Source organism: Heloderma suspectum, chromosome 1 (genome assembly GCF_057233095.1).
Source record: "Heloderma suspectum isolate Gila_16-S chromosome 1, 16-S_ref, whole genome shotgun sequence".
NCBI classification, from domain to species: Eukaryota; Metazoa; Chordata; class Lepidosauria; order Squamata; family Helodermatidae; genus Heloderma; species Heloderma suspectum.
In genome coordinates, this window is record NC_139458.1 from 321,281,320 (window position 1) to 321,305,586 (window position 24,267).

The 24,267-nt window shown below is 41.3% G+C and overlaps 2 protein-coding genes across 7 annotated transcripts in view; one reads left to right on the forward strand and one right to left on the reverse strand.

Moving 5' to 3' along the window:
* Positions 1–23,195, reverse strand: part of SESN1 (sestrin 1) — an 80,069-nt gene extending 56,874 nt beyond the window's left edge. For all 4 annotated transcript variants that reach the window (XM_084827245.1, XM_084827249.1, XM_084827250.1 and 1 more), the window contains exon 1: positions 22,182–23,195. In XM_084827245.1, the coding sequence (XP_084683371.1) occupies positions 22,182–22,469 (288 nt within the window). In that variant the 5' untranslated portion in view covers positions 22,470–23,195. The remainder of the gene's footprint in view (positions 1–22,181) is intronic.
* Positions 23,196–23,414: 219 nt separating this feature from the next.
* The window catches only part of CEP57L1 (centrosomal protein 57 like 1), a 39,914-nt gene continuing 39,061 nt past the window's right edge, over positions 23,415–24,267 (forward strand). For 2 of the 3 annotated variants that reach the window (XM_084827258.1, XM_084827263.1), the window contains exon 1: positions 23,417–23,530. The gene's annotated coding sequence lies outside the window, so the exon portion shown is untranslated. Of the gene's footprint in view, positions 23,531–24,267 lie in introns of all 3 variants that reach the window. The other variant, XM_084827254.1, reaches the window with a different exon arrangement.

The following is a 24,267-nucleotide window of genomic DNA, read 5'->3' on the forward strand; positions in this document are numbered from 1 at the left end:
ACGTAGGAGCCCGAGTGGCGGGGAAAATGTGGGCGGAGCAAAAAGGAGAACCATAATGACGCGCTCATGACTAACGGCTTGGTAAGCTGATATTGACTGTTTATTGGCTATTGGCTTGGTAAGCTAATGTACTGACTGTTTCATTGGTTATTGGCAAGAACAATAGAGGTGATAAGGTATAAAAGGCTTTTGCACATGTGTCTCGGGGTCCAGACTGCTCTGCACCCGTTTTGCAAAATGTTCAATAAAATAGTGTTGGATCCACTGCTGCCTGCCTGGCATCCTTTTCTTCTAAACCGAAAGCAAGAACTTTTTATCTGACACTACCTACCACTGAAATGTGGTACCCAAAGAGCTTCCCCAAAATAGAATATGGCCCTTGGGCCAAAAAGGGCTCCTCATCCCTCCTTTAAGCAGTTGCTACTTAACCAGTAAACAATGATCATTTTCTTTCACAGCAATTTAGCAAACTGTTTAGCTGTGCAGTTTCCACTCAGAGCAAAATAGAAAGGTTAACCTGTTTCCAGCCCAATGCCTTTATGTGGGAGAGAATTGCTTATCTGCTTTCCTTTGGAAGAGGTTTGTTTCATCTTGTATTTAAATGCATTGAAGGCACAAAGGTGTTTCCTGTTCAGCTATGTATCACAGCCAGATTTTTTATTCTTTCATAACCAATTGTAATGAACATGTATTGCAATGCTTTATAAAGACAGCGACCCCAAAATAGCTAAGCCAATTTCCGAACTACTTCCTCCAATACTTTTATTATGCATTTATTCATCTTGTAATTATTACTTGTACCTGAGAGGCAAAATTAAGGGCATTTCAACAAACAACACAGTCCACAGCAAGTCACACATGAAGTACAGGGCAGAAAATGGAAGAGAACTCATCAAAATCATATTACCTTTCAGGCCAGTGCACATTTACATTTGAACACTCCAGGAAATACAAAAAATGATTTAAGCATCACTTGCAGGGTGGGGAAGGTGATGGATTTTGCCAGTTTTACCTCCTTTCATTTACACTATTCAGTTGCAAGAAAAAGACATGGTTCGCACATAACCCTAACCCATGGTTTATTTAATACATGGTTTGTTGCCCTATCCAGGGTTTGTCTGGCAAACGAACAAACTCTGATTTGTTTTCTCAATCCTTGGTGGACATATCTGAGAGTGGTTGACTCCCACCCCCTTGTCCAACCAGTTCTCAGTAATACAAGCTAGGTCAACACATTCTTCCAAAAGTAGATCCAAGATAAAACACCTTTTCCCATTAACTAAGCTGGCGTTCATCAGAAGCAATCATAGATCACAGGAAACTACAGACCCCCCTCCCCCCAGTTACTGAGGCTTGGAGGTGAACAGGAAGGGAAAACATCACATAGATAACTCTATAAGCTTCTCCACTGTTGTTGCCTCTCATCACCATAGCACCCTCTGCCATACATTATACTTGCTGTTGTCCCAGATCCCTCACCTCCAAATCACATTTTTTCATGATAAATCTGTTCCTTTGCTCATTACAATTGAAAATAAAACATTTTGGATTGTGTGAGACTAATTACCAAGAGGGAGTCTCACAGAAAACTTAAGGTGTGGATATCCCTCTAGAATCTAGATTACTGTCACTGTGTACAAAATTTACATGGGCATTATTCTTAGGAGCAATTTGGAAACTTGGCATGAACACAATTTAAATAAAACTCAGAGGAAAAAAACAGTATGCACCCACTGGCAATGGTTTCCCTTTAGACAGCTCTCATCCCCAAATTGTTTGTTTTTTTAAACACAAGAGAAATCTAAGATGGAGTTGTTCCTGAAACAAATCAGGATTTTATTTTTTTAAATAGTGAATATGCACACAGAACCTTCTGGATCATAACCAAATTTTCCTCCAGCAGTACCTGCACAATTCTGTGTTTTTAAAAACAAGCCAGCTTTTGCAAGCTTAGTATAAATGAGCTATTTCAGGTACAAGAAAAGTTCTTAATATTTTCTCATTTTATATACAAATATTTGTTTTTAAATCAAGTAAAATAAACATCTGTGGAACTGTTGTAGGCTCATTTTAACAACACATAGTATCGCTAATTATAAACTATATCAAAGAATATCAGATTGTTAAAAACAGTCAATCCTAAAAATAGATTGTTTTACAAATGAATTATTGCAATTAGCCTGTACTTTATGAGCACACACACAAGAGCAATATGTAACACAGTTTAAGTTCTTGCATAGCTTCCTTCATATGTCAATGTACAATCAGATTTTAAGACCAAGCTTTAGGGATTTCGTATTTTAAATTAACAGGGTTCTCTATCATAAGCCCTACACACAAAAAGGAAAATAAAAACAGATTGAGACTGCAATCCTATACCCACTTACCTGCAAATAAGCCCCACTGAACTGAATGGGATTTACTTTTGAGTAGGCATGAATATGATTGTGCTGTTCGACAACAACCCACAAAGGACTTGCTGTTCTCAAAAGAAACACTTACTCATTCCCCACATTCATAGCTAACCCACCCAAATAACTTGCAAATAGTGTAATCATGTCTGTTTGAATATGAAGTGTTGCATAAAAGGTTTCACTGAAATGCACAAAAGATTCTATCTTATTTTTAGGGGATAAACAGATTCCAGGGGTGTGATCTACTTCAGCCAATCACAAAGCTAAGGCACAATGCTGCCGTTTCTCCATGTCCTATTACAGCAAAGGGAGGCTTGTTTTTCTGCCTTTGTCTGAAATCTTAATGATGAATGGTGGCTTCAGGGAAAAGATCAAGCTGTGCAGTTAAGATTTATTATGAAAAGCAGATGGAACAAACAGGGGTAGTAGAGCGATATCTCTTAAGTAATTGAATTTTAGAAAGAAAACATACTCCTCTCTAGTGTTTATATCACATTAAACCTAAGCTTTCATGGCCAAGCTAGACAGGATAGTAGCAGACCTGTGTGTAGAATCAGGTCTGTGGTTTAGGATGCAATCCCATGCATGTTTAGACCAAAAAAAATCCTACAACTCCTAGCATCCCACAGACAGTATGGCTGGCTGAGGAATGATGGGAGTTGTAGGACTTTTTTTTGTCTAAACCTGCATAATAATCTTTAAAAAGGGGGGATTTGAAGCACAATACAGGCAAGCGTGTAGCCAGTGTGTACAGAGCCAGTGTGGTGTAGTGGCGAGAGTGTTGGACTAAGAGCTGGGAGATCCGGGTTCTAGTCCCCACTCGGCCATGGAAGCTCACTGGGTGACTTTGGGCCAGTCACAGACTCTCAGCCCAACCCACCTCACAGGGTTGTTGTTGTGAGGATAAAAAGGAGAGGAGGAGGATAATGTAAGCCGCCTTGGGTTCCTTGCAAGAGGAAAAAAGGCGGGGTATAAATGCAATAAATAAATAAATAAGCGTGTGGAGCTGAACCGTGGTCTGCTCACCATTACTACACAAAACTGCTTTTTAAAAAAGAGGGGGCATATTTTCTCTGGGGCTCCGTGACCGGAAGTAACCCCTCCAAGGAGAAAAATGGCTAAAAGCAAGCAATTATGGGTGGAAAGGTGAGGATGGGTGAGGGTTCAACTCCTGCTCCCACTGGTGCTGCATTTTAATGACCCACTACACCTACTTTATAAGGGGACTGGCAGGATTTGGATCATGTATGTTGCCATCGTCATGTCTACCTGTGCCCTAGGGCTCTAAGCCTTTGGGATGTCAAAAAGTGTTAACAGGAAGCAAGCACAACATGGAAATTAGAAAAACAACACTATGGTATCGCTTCCATTGAAAATAGTGTATGTTGTGTGTGTACAAACACACATGCCTGAACAGCATTTTTAGCTGCCCTGTGTATTCATATGGAAGTGTAGCATTAAAATGTAAACATTCTATATAATACTTAGACCACATTCCCACCTGAAGTAATCCCTCTGTTCTTCTTCCATATTGCTTCACATGTCACTTCACACATTTCAAAATTTCTACATGGAACACACTTTTGTGTAGACATTTATGTGAAAGGCATGTGTGTAATTATGACATATCACAATATATAGATTTCACATTCATTCTCTGCAAGAATTTTGTAGCAATCTGCTGATACCTCCGTAGCAAAAGCCAGTCTGTTGTGCTCATATCATGAACATACTGCACACACTGTAAATCTTATTTCAATCCATTATCCTGATATTTACATAGAAGTATGAATTTTGCAACATTTTATTGTATGTTAATTTTCTACTCTGCTCTTCTTCAGCTAATGAGGGGCAAAATCCAACATTTTACAAGCAGACTTTTGCTCATGCAACAGGTTTTTCTCCTCCTGCTGCAGCCTCCTGCACCCCCCAATCTGCTCTAGAGGGTACCCCTAACCCTCAGAAGCAGATTTTGAAGGTTCACAGAGGGCTGAAGGGGGAGGGGGAATAACCCCCTCCCCATACCGCTAATGGAAGCTGTTATGTCGGTGAGAGTGTTTAATTGGATACCACTCAAGCTTCCAGAGTAGCTTACATAAAACCAACATATATTTCTTGACTGCCAATATCAATTATTCAAGAAGGGACTAAATCAATGGAAAGCAACATTTAAATCTACAGCATTTTGTACAGTCTTTTTGCTTATTTGGAAGCACATTCTTAATCAGCTATAAAACTGGCTTTGTCTTGCACATCATGTTCCATATCTTTTCAGTTTCTTCTGAACAAAACAACCCTGTTGTACAAAATTTAAGGAGCCAGTCCTCAAAGCATTCAACTGAGCCATGCCTAATTTGTCTCAATGAGATTTGTGCCAGAGGAGTTCCTTGATGAATGGGTTGAAGGGAACAACAACAGTGTTATATAACAAGTATAAACAAGTTTATATCTTTCATAGTTTCTAAATTTAATTAAGCAAATGTTGAGAGGTAGAAATACCACAGCTGATGTTTCATATCTGAGATTTTAAGAAAGACGAAACCACTTTACTTGTTAATATAGCTTCTGTCCCTTACGCATGTCAATCCACATTTTATATGCTCAAACATTTGCACAACATAAAATAAGCAACAAGGGCATTAAAGTACTTACATTCCCTACATGTGTTTTTCAACAGGTAGCTTTCGGTTTACAGAAGTAAACATTAAGGAATGCTTATGAAAAGTTCCTCAGTGTGCGTTCAGACTGATTAAAAAGTGAATATAAACAGCTAAAACAGAGTTTTCCTGATAATAATTTAGGGCCAAATTAGCCGACAAGTTGTTACTAACTAGATCTCGTCCCCTTGAAGGATGAGGATGTATTCTATGCCACTGCTAGCAAGTGAGAGCCCTACAGGGCAATCTCTCAATGACATCACACAAGACCCTACCCATCCTTCTGTGAGTTATTCTTTTTGCAGAACATCTCTTGCAACAGAAATGACTGCCTTTACAAACTTGACAGGCTTGTAGATCACTGGAAGTTGACTGGATAAGGCAAAGAGGCAGGCTTGGTAAAGGAGCTACTCAAGGGGATCCTGGGAGGTGAAGAACAAAAAGGCTTGCTGGAATATTTAGTAATGGAGTTACTTGAAAAGAGAGGTGGAAGGAGGAAGCCTGTTCTGAAGTGCTTAAATCTAAAGAGTTAGAGCCCAAATTATTGGTTTTCCAGATTTCACCCCATCAAAAATGTAACTGAGAAGTCTGGATTAAAAGAACAAAACAGAAAATACTAGTTCTTATTGTATGAGTTACTTGGTCACCAGGGAACTTAGATTCCTCCCTATTCTTTCCTCAACAGAAAGCATCACAGACTGTAGCTGAAAAGTCAGCTGATGTTAAAGGTCAAAATATTTTCTGCCACTATAGAAAATCACTGCTTGGAGGACTATTTTATTTTGTAGGTTCAATGCTCTAAACCACTTTCTTTGTAGAGAACAAACTTGAGGCCGCCCCACCTCTCAACCTCTCTTTACATTTACTGGACCAGCTACTTTTCACAAACAAGCATTTCATTTCTGCATAGAATCCATGTCTTTTTTAGATTACGTGTGAATTTTTGTTGACTTCTGGAGGAAAAACTCAACTCAAACAATACTTTCCATATTTTAAGAACTAAAACTACTATGCAAGCAGAATATTTAGAAAGAGCTTGTTGCAAAGTTGCAGGGCCTTTTGCAACTTTCTTATTTAAGGTAGCAATGTATGAATTCTATCTTAAAACATGAGCTTTCAGCACGAGATCCTATTATCAACCAAACTATGACATGTTCAGCAGCCTCCTTCAGAAAAGCACTAGAAGCAAAAACCTATGTTCATTCTAGACACAGAAACTGGAAAATAAAATTCCTTAGATATTGAAAGAGCCATAGTTGAAAGATGGTTTCTTACAAAAGATTCAAAACTAGGGGGCTTGAACTAAAAGCCACTGAACCTTTAGTCACCTCACAGCAGCCATGCAAATCGGGCTATAGGAAGTGCGGCAGGGCTATTCCATTGGCTCTGCTCAGAAACCAGCTGTCTTTGGCTCTTCTCCCTCAACTACCACCTAGCCATAGCTTGATTTGGATGCTTGAACTGTTTCTGCCCCAGCTAGTCATTACTGGGCGGGATAGCTAATACTTTGGAAGACAGAAACAAAATTCGAAGTGATCTTGATATACTGGAGTGCTGGGCAGAAAACAACAGAATGACATTGAATAGGGAGAAATGCCAAGTTCTGCACCTAGGAAAAAGAAACCAAATGCACAGTTACAACATGGGGGATATGTGGCTCAACAACACTACAAGCGAGAAGGATCTTGGAATTGTTGTCGATCACAAACTGAATATGAGCCAACAATGTGATGTGGCTGCAAAAAAGGCAAATGCTATTTGGGGCTGCATTAAGAGAAGCATAGCTTCAAAATCCCAGGAAGTACTAGTTCCCCTCTTCTCAGCACTGGTTAGGCCTCATCTGGAGTACTGTGTCCAGTTCTGGGCACCACACTTTAAGAAGGATGCAGACAAGCTGGAGAGGGTTCAGAGGAGGGCAACAAAGATGCTTCAGGGGACTGGAAGCAAACCCCATGAGGAGAGACTGAAAGAACTGGGCATGTTTAGCCTTGAGAAGAGAAGACTGAGGGGAGATACAATAGCGCTCTTCAAGTACTTGAAAGGTTGTCACAGAGAGGAAGGCCAAGATCTCTTCTTGATCATCCCAGAGTGCAGGACATGGAATAATGGGCTCAAGTGACAGGAAGCCAGATTCCGGCTGAACATCAACAAAAACTTCCTGACTGTTAGAGCAATACGACAATGGAACCCATTGCCTTGGGAGGTGGTGGGCTCTCCCACACTGGAGGCGTTCAAGATGAGGCTGGACAGCCATCTGTCAGGGATGCTCTGACTTGGATTCCTGCACTGAGCAGGGAGTTGGACTCAATGGCCTTGTAGGCCCCTTCCAACCCTACTATTCTATGATTCTATAAGAACTGTAACTTTAAAAACTGATGCCTAAGTTCCTCTTCTCTCCTCACCCTCTTTTCCTTTTGTGTCATGTCTTTTAGATTGTAAGTCTGATGGCAGAAGCTATCTTGCATTTTTTTTTAATTTGCTAGCTGCTCTGGGAGCCTTTTTGGCTGAAGAGCAGGGTAAACAATAATTTAAATAATACAGTTGCAGTACACTACTGGACAATAAACCGAAGTTATTAAACAATTTGCTTATCAGATAGTAGATTTGCAGTACCTGACAAAAATAATTCTTCCCCTCTTTACAACGCTCAGAAGGCAGCATTAAGACTTTCACCCAGCTCTGCCCAGTGATTGTGGGCACTTCAAGGTCAACCTTATTCAGCAACAATGCAGCAGCACCACCTAAATCTAACAAATAACAGCCTTGCATGGGTATCTAAAGAGATATTAAACCAACTCCAGAGTTCCAATCCATTGAGAATATTGCTCTTCTTCAGGGGAACAGCTAGTAGTCAATAAGTAAAAACATGTACACTTCCATTCTGCTAAACTTGGTTAGCCTCTCATTGATTCACGTTTGAACAGTGCTTTGAAGAAAAAGTGGCTGCACGTGCCAGGTAATGCGTGTCAGCTATTCCTTGAAGAATGTTGTTTTAAAAAACACTTGGAGGTCTTTGCTACAGATCTTAAATTGTTCCAGATTATACTCCCTCTTCTTTCATAATCTCATACTTGGCCTCATCTTCAGCCTCTCACTTCCAGATTAGACCTCCTGGTTGTTCATCCCCAATTCTACCAGATTGCACCTTATTTTTGTTCCCAGACAGGGACTGCGTACAGATTGGCTTTAGAGATACTATCACTAACTGCCTTTTGCTTCATATGAAATGAATATACATATGAAAGTGCTCCACATAATTTTAATTATCCAGTTTCCACAAAGCCAATTTAAGTAAGCTTCCCTATCCAGAAAAAAAATGATTGCAAAACTCCCTTATCATCATAGTCTATACATTGTAATTTGTACACAATTTTGTACAATTTCAAAGCATTAAAATCCTGTGAACTATTCACATCATAATACTGAACTGATTTTTTCTGAAATTCTTTCTAAAGTGACTCAATAGCCAAACATTTGCCATTAGTTGCTTATCAATGGCAATTTACGTTGCAAACTTTCCTTGCGTGCCAGTACCTATGCAAGTTTCACCACTTAAATGCAATAGACATCAGCCTTTCAAATTAAATAGTGCTAAGAAAACTTATGCCAGATCACCTCTGATGAACATGGAATCCTTTGTTAAAAAGAATGAAGTCACAGTGCCCCCAAGTGAGGGGAAAGGTGAAGTAAGTAGAGCTCATGCAGAAACCAGAGTGCCCTGAGCATCAACACACACAACTAGTGGGACCTCCCTTTTCAGCAGGTATAAACATGTCTAGATCCCATGTCCAGCCCTTTGCCTAGCCTGTCCTACCTGTATTTAAAAGACATATTTGACTATGAGCAGTGCATTAGATTGAGCTCAGTGAGTTTGTTTTGGTTTCCCTGATTTGTATTTGAAGTTGGGGTTAATGTGCCAGTTTTAACCTATGAAACACTAAATGGTTTTAGCCCAACATGCCTAAGAGGCCAGCTCCTTACATCCCATCATGGTATTCATCATCAAACAGGAATCTCCTCTTATCCTATACTATGCATTTTCATCTATATCTATAGAAATCTTCCTCTGAAGACTCAAAGCCCAAGCATGGTCAGAAACATATAAAACCTTTTAACTTAGGCTTGCTTTTTGATGCCACAGCCAAGCTAACCCAGAAAGCTTGGGGTGAGTGGGGAGGAAGGGGGTTTTATATGTCATTTTAACCCATCTACCAGAACAGCCAACTTTCTAAACCTGGGTCAGGAGCTAGATTATTCCCAGGCAGACTGTCCAGGGGATAATCTCTGGTCATACCAAGATTAAAACAGAAAGCAATGTTCCCCAGCATACATTAACTGTTACCAGATTTGGAACAGGAGGGATGACAATGTAAGGGCAGAAAAGAAAGTGATAGCACTTCTATCATTACTGAATCTGGCATTGGCTTCCTTTCACCCTTTTATCCTGCTCTACTCTGAGCCTGGCAGTTCATATTCTGCTTTCAAGGAACAGTTTCCATAGGTACTGTCACATGGACCAGAAAAAATAAATAATGTTACACACCAGATCCTGTCCACAGACTATCAGATTTATCATAATCTATCATGATCTTACAGGGGTTACTCAGTGATCTCTCCATTCAGACGACAGATCAGACCCATACCTGCTTAGTATCAGTAATGCTTCAAAATCTGGTTTCCCAGACCATTCAATGGTTCCACGTATTTGTTTTAAACCATTGTTACACAATAAGAGCTTCTGGCATACGATGGCTAATCATTTTAATATTTGCCGAGATCTTCCCTTTTAACTTTAATGGCATATATGGAAAGCTCATATTCATCTTTGTTGGTATGTATGGCTTAGAAACCCTTCCTCAATGCAATCATGAGGAGTCAGGAAATAACTTATTTTCTGGCTTGAAGTGGAAACGAAGCTTCACTTCAGATGATCACAAACCACATGCTTCAATAGAACAGCTCTGAAATGAAAGACTGAAAATGAACTGTGTTAGACTTCCAAAATAGTGTGATTAAGACATTCTCTCTTTCCAAACAAAGGCAATAGCCAATATAAATCAAGCAGAACTACAGTGTTCTGGGCAACTAAAAGAAAAGAAAAGAATGGATGCCAACATACTACTGTGATTCCTAGCTCAGATACAAATATTTTGGAGTGGCTACATAAACAGGAATGTACATTCTTTGAATTCATTCTGAGATGTTAGGAATATACTTAATTCTATTTGTTCATGCCTCTGTTAAAACTAAAAAAAAATAGTTTGCATCTCAAGTAATTTAGGCTAGACCCAAGAGAAATTGCCTGGTTAAAAAAGCGACAGAGGAATAGCTGCACATAATGCTACAGACGAATCGCTGCACATGAAGCTAACTGAACAGCAATATTCCTTGCTCAAAATAAATGAGTATGCCAATTAGGACAGCAGGTGCACTTGGTTAATTTCATAGCTATTCCCTAGCTTTGCACTTAGTTGAAAGTGTGAAGATTGCCATCCAAGTTAGCTCTGGGCTTTCATCATCACAATTGCTATGGTGACATTGTACCCCCACTGTCTTTTGCCTTTATCCATTTGGGAGTGGGATGGAGAGAAGAGTTTTTAGGTTGTTTTGTACAACTGAGCATTTTTCTATTATCTAACAACTGTGCAACCCTTTAAGATGGGATCAAACTTTTGCCCACAGGCAAGTAACAGGCATCTTAAGCATGGTCACATAATGCTTTCTATTTTCTCCCAGGAAAGTGGAAATCCTCTATGCAAAGCCTCCATGCAAACTTTACACTGTGCCGGAGGAGGAAGAGAACAAGAACTGACAAAGCCTTTTGGACAGCCAACTGCTGTGTAAACACACATTTCATTATCATTTGGCAGCAGCTCAACCAGCAGATAGTAAGATACAAGGCAAAGCACACCCTGTGAACTAACATTACCCAAGCTACAGTTCACGTGCAGTACAAAGCCTTACAAGCCTAGAAAGGAGAAAAAAAAGAAGAAATGAACCACTGCTACTAGTCTCTCAGCTTTAGGAACCATGTTAAAAGGAAACATGGTTCTCACTTGTTCCAGCACTATTTATACGTTTTTGTATTTGTAACAATGAATTCTTTCCTAACCAAAACTCAAATCCTATCATCTGAGAATTTCTATTATTTTGTTTTACAAACTATATTAAAAAAACACATGAAAACTAGTTTTAAGATGCAGACAGATATGCAAAAGTCATAAATATACAAGCTTTTCAGTAGATAAATAAAAACTGCAGCCCGCATAAGATGAAGAGACTCTGTATGCCAACATAAATAACTTTTGTATTTGCTTTCTTAGAATGTATGACTCATTGTTTCGTCTGTTTTTAATTCTGTTTTAGTGTTATCGTTGTATTTATTGTTCTCCACTTTGGGTATATTTAAACTAGAAAAGCAGTTTATAAATGGAATAATGAAGTATAATCATAATGTAAGAAAAAGCATCTCTCACTACCACTGTGAAACCCTTTATCATGAGTAAGTCAGTGATGTGGGATAGAAATTTTTCCAGTGTTATATTTTTCTGTGGGAAATTTTCCGTTTCATAAGTTTATTAGTAAAAATGAATGCATGCCCATTGCAAATACAATATTAGGCAAGCTTGGTAGTTTCAAAGCTGCAATTAATGTTTTTCAGGTGATTATTCCTAGAAAATATGTAAGAAAATTCATATATGTCACTGAAATACATATATGTCTCAAAATGAAATGTAACTAATAAGCAGTGACAATGAAACTGAAGGTACCCAACAACCTTAATGGAAGAGCATTGAACTCTGTTGAAATAGATGAGTAGTTATCAGCATATGCACAATTCTTTGGGTTGCTAAGATTAATTAGTGTGTCAACATTTCAGTACCTTTGTTTTCTTCTTAAATTTAAATAATGTAAGGGAACTGCATGCTATTGTCTTTAAAATTTTGCAAGTATTCCAATAAAATTTTCTGTGTAATATAACAACTAAATCCTATTAAGTGTGCTTTAACTTTTTTCCTCAAATATTTCAAGTTCAATATTTGTGATGTATTGGGACCAAAAAAATAGCCTGGGTTACCTTTTAAAGCTTTGTTGTTTACAAAATTCAAGTAAAATAAGCACACTAAATTAGATCTTCTCAGCACATCAGAAAATTTTCCAATGCAAATGACCCTGTCTGGAAAATTTTCCAATTCAAATTTTTCTGGAAAACCCACATTACCACAGTGAATCAAGGGAATAAGCTACCAGCCTATTGAGCAGTATGAAAGGATTATATAGTACAGAAGAAAAAGTTAGGAATTTATAACAATGAATTCTAAGTTCCCGTAAATCTTTCATTTTGAATGAAAACATCTAGTTAGCCAAGACTAAATAGCCAAGACTTGAAACTGAATCTGAAGTACTGCAAAAAACCACTCATTACAAAAACACACTGCAAGAGATTGTTGACTGTTCCTTTGTATCCTTGAGTGTTTCAGTTGGAAGTCAAAAATTCCACATTAAGCACAATGCCTTGAGCTTGGAAAATTCTGCTTCAAGTTTAGATTTGCACATACCCCTATACACAGCATTTCCTGCTTGTGCCATCCGAAGAAATACTTTTCACTTAAAGTACTCTATTCAGCAACCCTCCAAATATCATAGAAGCAAGAATACTTGATCTGTAACATTTAAAGCATCTCTCAGTCTGCTGTCAAAAGAAAACTATATTAGGATGCAGTCATATGCGTCTTTAGACAGGAAAATGTCCTACAACTCCCAGCATTCCCCAGCCAGCCATACACTTTTTTCTCTCTAAACATGCAGAAGATTGCGCCCTTATAGACCAGGGCGAGCAGAATGTAGATCACAGTCCATTGGTGAAGCAAGGCTCCAAGAATTCCAGCCCCACCCCAGCAAGTTTGGCATCACCCTCTCACAAGCATGATGAGCAGCCAGCCTTCCTCCCAACTTTGAAACTGCAGAAGTGAATGGGGATCATCCCAGCAGTTGCATGGCTAACCCCTCCACCTACCAGTTCCCAAACTGGGAGAAAGGCTGGTGATTATTTGGCAACTGTGTGGCCAAGGCTCCCTGGTGCCTTGGCTATGCAGGGCCAAACTATGCAGTGAGGGTGGTAGTTGCTTGGATACAAATGCTTGAAGATGCTTGAAGCACCTTCTAGCAGTGGCTCCCAACTGGGCACACTCCCTGCCATTCTTTCCTTCAGGAAAGGTTGGAGAGGGGAGAGTTGAATACTGCCTGAAGGCACTCGGAGCACCTTTAGTTGAATCTAGGCAAGTTGAATCCAGGCAAGACAGAGGTGCTCATCGTGAAGGGTCCTAATTCAGGTACTGATGTATGTCAACTAGTTCCGGATGGGGTTGCACTCCCCCTGAAGGAGCAAATTCGTAGCTTGGGGGCGCTTCCTGACCCAACCCTGCTCCTGGCACCCCAGGTGGAGGCAATGGTGAGAACTGCCTGTTATCAGCTTCACCTGATACGCCAGCTACGCCTATTTCTGGAACATGTGGACCTGGTAACAGTGGTGCAAGCGCTGGTAACCTCTAAGCTTGATTTCTGTAATGCGCTGCAGTCCTTTATATTTAGTTCGGAAACTTCAACTAGTACAAAATATGGCAGCCCAGTTGGTCTCTGGGACATCCCATGGAAACGATATTACACCATTTTTAAAATCTTTACACAAGCTGTCAATTTGTTTCCGAGCAAACTATGAAGTCCTGGTTCTTACCTTTAAAGCCTTTCATGGTCTAACTCCAAGGTACCTTAGGGAGTACCTTCTCCCCTCCGTCCCACTCCGCCACCTAAGGTCCTCTGAGGGCTATCTCCTGTGGCTGCCTAATGTGAGATTGGCAGGAGGACCTTTTCCTTTGCCGCCCCTCAGTTGTGGAATGACCTGCTGGTTGATATGCGCTTGCTGACCTCTTTGAAAGTTTTTAAGCAGGAATTAAAGACTCTGTTATTCCAGCAAGCCTTCCGTTTTTACAACTGTTGTTCCTTTTGCTTTTTGTATACTGTTTTTAAGCTGTGTTGTTTTATTGTTGGATTTTTTTTGTTAAATTGTTTTTAGTTCAAAGTTGTTTTTAGTTATATGTTTGTATATATTGTCGGTATGCTTTTATGTAAATGGCTTTTAAACTTTGTATATTGCATTTTAACGTTTTAACTTTTGTAAACCACCCAGAAAGTTTCAGCTATGGGGAGGAATAGAAATGTAATAAATAAATAAAATAAAAATTTAGGCATCCTTTGGAAAACTCTTGTGCATGGTTGCGGGGGGGAGGCGTCTTGGCTGGAAAGAAGGTAGCTTAACAAGCAGGCAGATGGCAACTGTCATTTTTGGTTTGGCCTGCAAGACCAGTCAAAAATGGTAGACCACTGGATAATTTCTAAGGGATAGTAGCACAGGCTGATGCTGGGATTCTTTCCATGAATGCTATGTTAGGTAGACCTTGGTCTTTATCCAGCAAGGCATTTCACATATGCTCAAGCAAGAGTGCACACTCAGGTCAAACAATACTTTCTCTCTGAACTTCTCCCTACATGTGGGAGTAAGGTAGGACCGTCTTACCCCACCCACTTGACACATGTACCATACCAGGCATTCACACATGGGTGTAATATTGTAATAGGGTGTACGCATATAAAATTCAATTCATGTGGTCCTGAAAAATGCAACTGAGTTCCCTCATTCAGTTTCAAAATCAACTGCATATCAGATTTTTCGTGTGTATGACCTGTTCAAGTGTTACTTCCATGCATGGAAGTCCAGTGGTCAGGAAAGGAAGACACCATCCCATTCTCCACTGCACACAGGGAGATAATTGGGAAGGAAATATTGTCTAATACAGGACAGATTAGCTTTGTGTTACCTTGTGGAGATCTTGAGAATGTACTCTTGCTTTATAACAGAAGAGTAGTAATTTAGTACTGGAGGCATGCTATTGTTCCCCCTTGACCACAATGTTTAAGGTAATCGTCAGATGAAAGAAATCAAGGACATCCAAAGGATAAGTGTTGTAGTAATGCATGGATACATAACCTCCAGCCTGTAGGCCTAAGCCAGCCCATGGACATTCTAAATGTGCTCTGTGGAGTCTCTTTGGGTTGCTCCAGGAGGTGGGGCACCAATAACAATGTATTTAAATACACAAAAGTAGGAAACCTGCTAGGCAGTCCAACACATTGGACTGTTGGATGACTAAGTGGTTAAAGGAATACTGAAGCTGGATAAGGATATTGAAGAAAAGCTGAACAGATTCTTTGCATCTGTCTTCACTGCAGAAGATGCAGGACATATACCCATGCCTGATCTGACATTTTTCAGAAAGGGAATGAACGGAGGAGCTGAGGAAGAAATTGGTAGCAAGAGATCTTATTCAAACATTAAAAACAAAAAAAATTGCTGGGTCCAGGTGGTAACCAGCCAAGTGTTCTTAAGGAACTCAAATGTGAATTACTGCTCTTCTAACAAAAATATGCAGCATGTCCCCCTGCCTCTGTACCAAAAGACTGGAGAGTGGCCAATGTAACACCAATTTTTCAAAAGGAGTAAAAGGGGATCCTGCAAATTAAAGGCCAGTTAATTCAAGGTTTATTCTGAGTAAATTGGTGGAAAACATTAAGAAATACCAGTGTACCTGCAGGGACATCTAAGGAGCCCATGAAGCTTTCCACCCCCTCCCCCTTCAAGAAATTATTTTTAATTTTAAAAACTTGAAAAATGTTAGGACACCAGGTTCTTGTTCCTGTTCCTGAACCTGTTGCTGAGCAGCGGTTGGATGGGCAGGAAGGCTTGCTTCCTGGCCCTGCCCAATCTTCTTCCACCCACATAGACATTTCCCCTTTGCTCTCTCTCCCCACTCTGCCTTTCTCCTCACTCTCACTCTCCTCTCTCCCCCTTTACCATGTTATTTTTCCCTCACTCCCAGCCTCTAGCCTCATTACTTATCTCCCCCCACCTCTTTACCTTGCTGTTTCTCCCTCCTATCCTTGCTCTCCCTCTCCCCCCTTTATCTCGCTATTTAGTGCTCCTCCCAGCCCCTAGCCTTGCTGTTTTTCTCTCCCTTCCCAGCCCCTTCTCCCATTCACACACCAAGCACATTTGCAGGCGGGGGCTTTGATGGCAGAAGAGGAAGTAGGAGAGTCAGGTGGGGAATGATGTGGTGAGCCTGGGGTCGAGGTAGGGAAAACTTTCTTTTATTTTGGTGTTGGAGGCATTTTCCTTTGGAGCTGGAGAGAGGTGTGTGTAGATAGGATGAGAAAAGCAATCCTATGTAGGTCTACTCAAAAGTAATTCTCATTTATTTCTATGTAAGCATGCATAGGATTGCAACCTTATATGGGTATTTGTTGTGCTTCTGTAGGGTCAAATATGTGGATAGGCTTTGGAGTTCATCTGCTTGTACTCAGTTACTTGGGTGAATTACTTGTCTTCTGACTAGCCAGGACACCACGGCAGCCAATATGTGACCAGCCACATCTGCTGTGGGAGCCATTTTTGGGTGGTGCCCACAACAGTTTCTCAAATTTCCCATGGGTTCAAAAAGGTTGGGGACCCTGATGTAGAAGGTCAAGTCTTGCTGAAGAGGAATCAACATGGCTTCTCCAAAAGTAAATCCTAGCTCACTAAGCTTTTAGAGTTCTCTGAGACTGTCAATGAACATGTGGACAGGGAGAGATCTGGTAGACACTGGGGCTGTTCACATGACATGACAGTCCAATATAGGTTATTTAACCCATGATTAGGCTGCAACGTGTGTGGGGCATGTGTGGCTACCATTTTGAATATCCAACCCCCACTTGGGGGTTATTGTGACGTGTGAACCCAGCAAGCATGGGTTATGAGAGGGTTAAATCCTCACATAACCCATGGACAGTTTTAGGGTTATACGAGTGTTGTTTAATTTTTGTTGTTTAACCCTTGCATAACCCATGCTCACCAGGTTCGCACTCCGAGCTGGGGTTGTATATGCAACCTGGTGCCCGCAGGCACTGCAGATAGCTATGGGTTAAAACCCATGTCCAAACCCAGTCATTGCTTACTTGGACTTCCAAAACACTTTTGACAGAGTCTCTCACCAAAGACCCCTGAGCAAACATAGTAGTCATGGAATAACAGGAGAGATCCTCTTATGGATTGGTAACTAGTTAAAGGAAAGGAAGCAGAGAACACAGGCAGTATCCTAGTATACCCATGCACCAGCAGGAGTGACCACTTGCACAATGGGGATTTAGCAGTTGTAAAAGCAACCCGGAATGCACACAAAAACTCATTTCCACAACAAGGCATGTCAGTGGGACTTGTTTCCAGGGTTACTTTTAGAACCAATAATACCCTGTTGCACAAGTGGTCGTTCCCACTGGCACAACACAATCAATGGGAGCCCAGTTGGATACTGCCCTAGAACAGTTTCCATATCTACCCTCCTCCCAAGATCTGTATTGAGACCAGTGCTTTATAATGTGTTCATATATGATTGGGAGTTAGGGGTGAGCAGCAAGGTGCCAGATTTGCTGATGACACCAGATTATTTAGGGTGATTGAGGCAAAAAGTGATAGTGAAGAGCTCCAAAAGATTCTTCCCAAACTGGAGGGGTGGGTATTAAAATGGCAAATGCAGTTCAACAAAAGCAAATGTAAAGTTGATGCACACTTGGGCCAAATATCCTAACATCACACATACGGGGTCTGAGCTGGTGGTAGCCGACCAGGAAATGATCTTGGGTGGCAAACAGCTTGATGAAAACATCAATGCAGTATGCGGCTGCTATGAAAAAGGCACATTCTATATTGGGGATCATTAGGAATGGATTCAAATAATATTTATTTATTTCATTTCTATACCACCCAATAGCCAAAGCTCTCTGGGCAGTTCACCGACTGCCAATATCATTATGCCTACAATATCTGTAGATCTATTGTACAACCACAGTTGGAATACTATTTGTAGTACTTATTGTATCTCAAAAAAAGAATATTGCACAGCTGGAACAGATACAAAAAAGGCAACCAAAATGATCAATGGCCTGAGCAATTTCCCTATGAGAAAAGTTTACAACCCTGGGGGCTTTTTAGGTTAGAAAAAAGGCAGGCAAAGATGGGGAGGCATGATAGAGGTGTATAAAGTTGTGAATGGTGTGGAGAAAGTGAATAGGCAGAAGTTTTTCCTCTGCTCTATCTGGGATCACCTAATAAAGTTGAATGGTGGGAGATTCAGAACAGACAAAAGGAACTGCTCCTTCACACAGTGCAGATGGCTACCAACTTAGATGGCTTAAAAAAGCCGCAAATTTATAGAGAATAAGGGTGCTAATGGGTACTCGTCATATGGCAATATAATACCTACCCGTTGCTGGAGAACATGAGCAGGGGCTGATATTCCAATCATGTCCTGCTAACAGGCTTCCTATAAGGGGCATCTAGTTGGCCACTGTGGGAACAGAATGCTGGAGTTAATAGGCCTTTGGTCTGATCCAGCAGGGCTCTTACAGTCTAGTGTTCTAAATTTAACACTTATTGATAGGCCAAAAGAAAAAAATATAGACCACAGAAGACTGAAGTCAGCCCAACCCTATAATAGATTGCTCAGCTGCAAATGCCCAACAGGTTAGTCACCAATCCGAAGCAGCTTAATTTTTCATGCTTCCAGAGTAATGGCAGCATACTTTTAATTTTTGCAAAGTGGAGGACTATACATAACAATAGTCCATCTTCTGAATCGTTGTGCTGCAAATTCAAACAGCATAAAGGGACATTTTGAGGGAAATCCTTACGTTGTGCAGACACTATTGGTCTTCTCACTTCTGTATTTGAGTAGTCCTTCTTGAGGACAGAAGGTAATAACGAAACATGCCTGCCCACAGACTAGGCTTGTGCAATGCTGGGAAATCTGTTCCATTTAAGCCAGATGGATTTCCATAGAATTTCCAGTCCAGTAAGTGGGGTTGGACTATATTGAGGGAAGGGAGGCAGTTTCAGATTTCAGGAAAATTTTCATCCTTTTTTAATGGCTGCAACTTTAAAAAAAAACTGGGTTCCGCCACTTGCACGAATTGCAGTGTGCGCAATTTGGGGGGTTGGATCTTGAAATGTGTGCAAACCGCACATGATTACAGGTCCTTCTGCCCACTATGTAGGTGCATAGAGGCATATTCCCCTCTTGTCAATATCCTTGTCAATTTCATCCTCTCCACACATTACTTCCTTTAGCCCAGCAGTCATATTCTGAACTTGTCAAACAACTTGATATTTCCCCACCCCTTTGCTCAGGAAGTGCTACCACAGTTACTGCAAATGGGAGCCGGGAAATAGGAGTGGAGGCTACATCTGTGTTAAAAACCACTTGCTTGAGACTTGGCCAAGCATGCAATGGAAGTAAGGTGCCCCCAAGTGTCTGTTCAACACTTCATACTCTGAGGATTAGGTTGCTAAATGGCAATCTGGTCCCCTTTTCCCAACCTATCAGTGTCCAAACTTACAGAGCAGGGGAGGAACTGAGAAATTGTTTGACAAGTACATGTGCAGAAAACATGAAACTGACAAGGATATTGACAAAAGGGAAATATGCCTCTGTAGGGCTACATAGCAGACAGGCAGACCTGTGATATTGCTCAGTTGTGCAAGAGTGGCAAAAAAAAATTTAAATTACAGAAACATTTGCACACATTTCAAGATTTAAAAAAATTGAGCGAATTGTAATTTGCGCAAATTGTGGAACCCAGTTTTTAAAAATGCACAATTTGCAGATCCAAAAAACCAAACAAAAATATGTGTATTGGCTCAACTCACTACAGAACAAATCTATACCAGCAGAGGGAAATGGAACAGAACCCACAGAGCTGAACCAGAAAAATTCGTTGAGCTCCACCCCACAACGGAATCCTCCAACATCCCTACTGCTGACACATTTGATAATAGGCAGGAGAAATAAGCTTCATGCTGTTCATCAGTTGTCTCAAATTTTTCAAGGATGGTCACACTTCTATTCAGTTTGTAGTTGGCTACAAACTCAACTATTAGTACAAGTCACTTTGAGTGCTGCTGTGCATGTAAACATGCTCTCTAAGTAATTTTCTCTCAAGTGGTCACCATTCTCATAGTTAAGAAAGTCCTCCAAAAGTGTCAATGGTATTTATAGTAGCAGGCAAAACAGAGAGATGTATAGTTAAATGATCAAGACATATACGTATGTCAAAATGACCTCCACATCTAGTGACAAAGATATCCAGTTCATCTTAAAGCCATGATGAACTAGACAGTAAGCTAGCCTGTTATGAACAATGAGGGGAAATGGATGTGATCATGGCTATTTATGAAGCTTTAGCAACCTGCTTTGGGAATAACTATTCTGACTGACCCTTGTTCACACTCAAGTTTGTCCATGAGCATTCAGAATTCGCACTCAGTGAACAAGATTACAGGCTGAACATTTATGGCAGAGCTACCAATAAAGTGATTTCTAATGCCTAAATCTGCAACTCTTCCTCCTTTCCATCATAATGGGAATCTCACCATGCATGCTTTATAACTTCAGTTATCAAGTCAACCTTTCCCCCACACACCTGCTTTTTGTAACATCTTTCCTGATTAAGAGATCTCATGATTTCAAAAGCTTGTCCACCATTTTGTGTGTATTTGGTTGGTCTCAATAAAGGTATTACCCAACCATGGATTTTGGAATTTCAAAATATTAGACTGCTTTATTTCCCAGAATTTCTACTGGCTTTATAAATCTGTAAAAACAGAATTGAGTCATGGGTCTAATATTGTGACAGCACATAGGACCTTTGTTTGAATCTTTACTCTCAAGCTTAAAGCATGTTGAATTAATATTAAAGTCACTTTTTACAAGCCTGTTATGAAATTCTGAAACATTATTTTTCACTAGTGCTCAGTCTTCTCTTCACCTAGATAACAATAGATCTTTACAAATATTCTTCAATATGGGAAAATTAAAAAGTTATAATCTTCATCCCACTTAAATTTGGACGACTCAATGACTTCACAAGCTTGTACAAAGATTGGAAGAATACTAAACATGACATACAAACTCTTCTGTACATTCATTTTAAAGAGGTATGGCTTCAATTCTATAGGAATAACTCAGTGAGACTTCTGACATGTATAGGATTGTGCTGCAACTCCAGCACTGCACTTATACAGTATACGTTTACTATCAACTGTTGCTCATACCAGAAAAGGACTGGAAATTGTTTGCCATAGAATAAATTAACACTGCTACTGTTCTGCACATCTCAGATGAAGTGAATTTGCAAGAAAATACACTGCAACATTCTTTTACTAAATGTATTACTTCAGCAGACAGAGGACTTGCTCAAAGAACACTTATGCAAAGGAAACTGTTCTGTTTTCCAACTATACATTAATTCTTACAGCACAAACCAGACAAGGTTAGAGGATTGGGCTCTAAATTTTGTCAATGTAAAGTTAGATGCCATCGTTATTTTATCTGAGTCTTATTCCATTTAAGTACACATAAGTGTACTTGATTGTAGTCTAAAATCTCAGACCCAAGTCTCAAGCACATTTTCCTGTTAGCAAACCCTTTCCATAGAATAGTAGGGTTGGAAGAGGCCCATGAGACCATGGAGTCCAACCCCCTGCTCTCAGTGCAGGCCCCCTGCTCTCAGTGCCTCCTGATGATCAACGTCAATGGGGGAAGAGGCTTGAGATGTAAACTTTCTGGAAATTTCCAGGAAAATATTTTTTTCCTGGAAAAAAAACAGAAGTTTGGGGGAGAACTGAAATATAAGCAATACTTATATTTTTAGCACTCTTTACAGATGTAAAGTCACTTTGTTGCTTTAGGCCAGCCTTCCCCATCCTGGTGCCATCCAGGTATTTTGGACGTCAGCTCCCATCAGCCTCCTGGCCAATGGCCAGGAATGCTGGGCACTGTAGTCCAAAACATCCAGAGGGCAAACTCGAAAGTTTGCACATTATTTTGTAACATTTGGTTAGCTTCATATAGATATTGCCCCAATATGGATTTTGGAATTTTTCCTTATGGCCAAACACGGCTACCTTTGCTTTTTGGAATAACACGCTGTCCGAAGAACAAAAGAATATAAGCCGCACTTTTACCTGAACACTCCTCAGAATGGCCTCGCTCTTTTCTCTCACGTCCCTGAAGGGACACCTCTTGGACAGCATAAGCAGGCGAGCCAGCGTCTCGTTTAGCCCGCCCCGAGCCCTGTCGGCAGCCGGCAAGAGCCCTTCCGCAGCCGAAGGAGGGGCGTTTTCTTTGATCAGAGCCATCGCCTCACTTTTCTTTAGGACCGCTAGCCTGATGTTTTCCAAGGCGCTGTCTCTTGCGCTGGCATCCCTGGTGCACAGCCCATCCCACCTCACTTCTCCATCTAGGTCAGCCATTATTTTGGAGGGGCCCCTATTACGACGCTCCTCACTCAGTTCTTTGGGGCCATCATCCTGATCCTCCGAAAAGTCACAGTAACTTCGGGAGGAAGGGCTGGAAAGCAAGGAAAAGACGACAAGCACACTGAACTCCGATCACCTGTCAGTCCTCATCATTCTTGGGCCTGCATAAGAGCAAGAAGCGCCAGCATCTCCCCGCGACAAAAAAGAAGGTGCGGAGGGCAAAGAAGGCTGCCTCGGTTAGGCAGCGAGTAGCTCCGCTTCCATGGTTGAACAGCCGCCTATAACTTGTGCAGGGCACGGCTGGGAAAAGTTGCCCTCCTCTCGACGTAGGAATTGTACCGGGAGGAGAGAGAGAAAAGTGGCTGGTTGCCACAGGGCCAGGCGCAGCGCAGCCTGCCTCCTTCCTTCGGGTCTTCGCCAGCCGCTCTCACCCTCAAGGGAAAAGGCCGGGCAAAGTCTCCGCCCGGGCTTGCCCGCTCCCAAGTCAGCAAGACTCAGGTCTCTTCTCCCCCCGCCCGCCTTTCGGCAGCAGAACTAATAAGCGACCCGCGAGAAGAAGTGAAGCGGGAAACTCGCCATACAAACAGATGGGGGCGGGAAGCTCAAGAGCCCGGTACGAGGCTTCGCCCGAGGGGACACCGAGGGGCCGGGGTGGGGTGGGGCCCCCACCACCACTCCCAGTTCGGTCCGCCAGTCTGTCCCCTCGCCCCGCTTCTAACTGCCATCCCACACACCCAGTAGGCGGCTATAAGCGGCCTAACCCCGCCTCTTCTCCTGCACGTGCCGCCTGCCTCTGAGGAGCCACGATGGATACTAGCTTTAACCAATCCGCGTAAAGTATTCTGGGACCAATGAGCCTGAACTGTATAGCTTCTGGACTGAGCAAAACTACAAATCCCAGAAGGAAGCGGAATAAAAGGGGCGTGTCTCTTTGGTCACGTGGGAGTATAGGGTTGTCCGATGTGGGTCTAACTTAACCCCCATTCATTTCAATGGGTCTCCTCCGAGTAGAACTGATATTGACATAGCTCCATAAGTGTGATTGAAGTTTATCAGTGAGTGAATTTCTCTTGCCTTTGTCTGTAGGACGAATTTTATAGTTGCGATCTGTTTCTGTGCTGTCTATAGGACAGGCTAGGTTACTAACTTTTTATAGTTTCTGGAAGGATAGCCATGTCAGTCTGTTGTAGCAAAAAGCAACAGTCTTGTGGTGCCTTAAAGACTGGCATAAGTTTATGCTAGAATAAAGTTGGTCTTTAAGATACTACACGATGCTGTAACTTTCTACTCCTCTGTAACTTTCTACTCCTGTTCTTTAACAACAGCCTGGCATGCATAAATTTAGTAAGGGTGCAATCCTATGCATATTTAGCATGTGGGAGTTGTAGAACTTTTTTTTCTGTCTAAACATGCATTAGAATAGAAACTCATACACATGGTGTCCCTTTCCAAATGTATCCAGTGTATGCATTTTCCCTGTGGCCCTTTGGCCTCATTGACTCGTGTGGCAACTGTATACTTGTTCCAGACAGTTAAGTGGTTCCACACACGTATCTGCCTTATCTAACTGTGCCTACAGACTTCAGAACAGGCTTCTCTAACCTGGTAGTCTCCAGATGTTTGGGGCTACAACTCCCAGCATTCCTGACCATTGGCCATGCTAGCTGGGGCTGAAGTTCAAAAATCTCAGCCTGGTTATTTTTGGTACCAACTTGGGGAAGGCTGCTTTAGAGTACTCTCACAGAAACCATAGCAGGTCACTTTGTTTTCCCAGTGGGAAAACAGCAACATG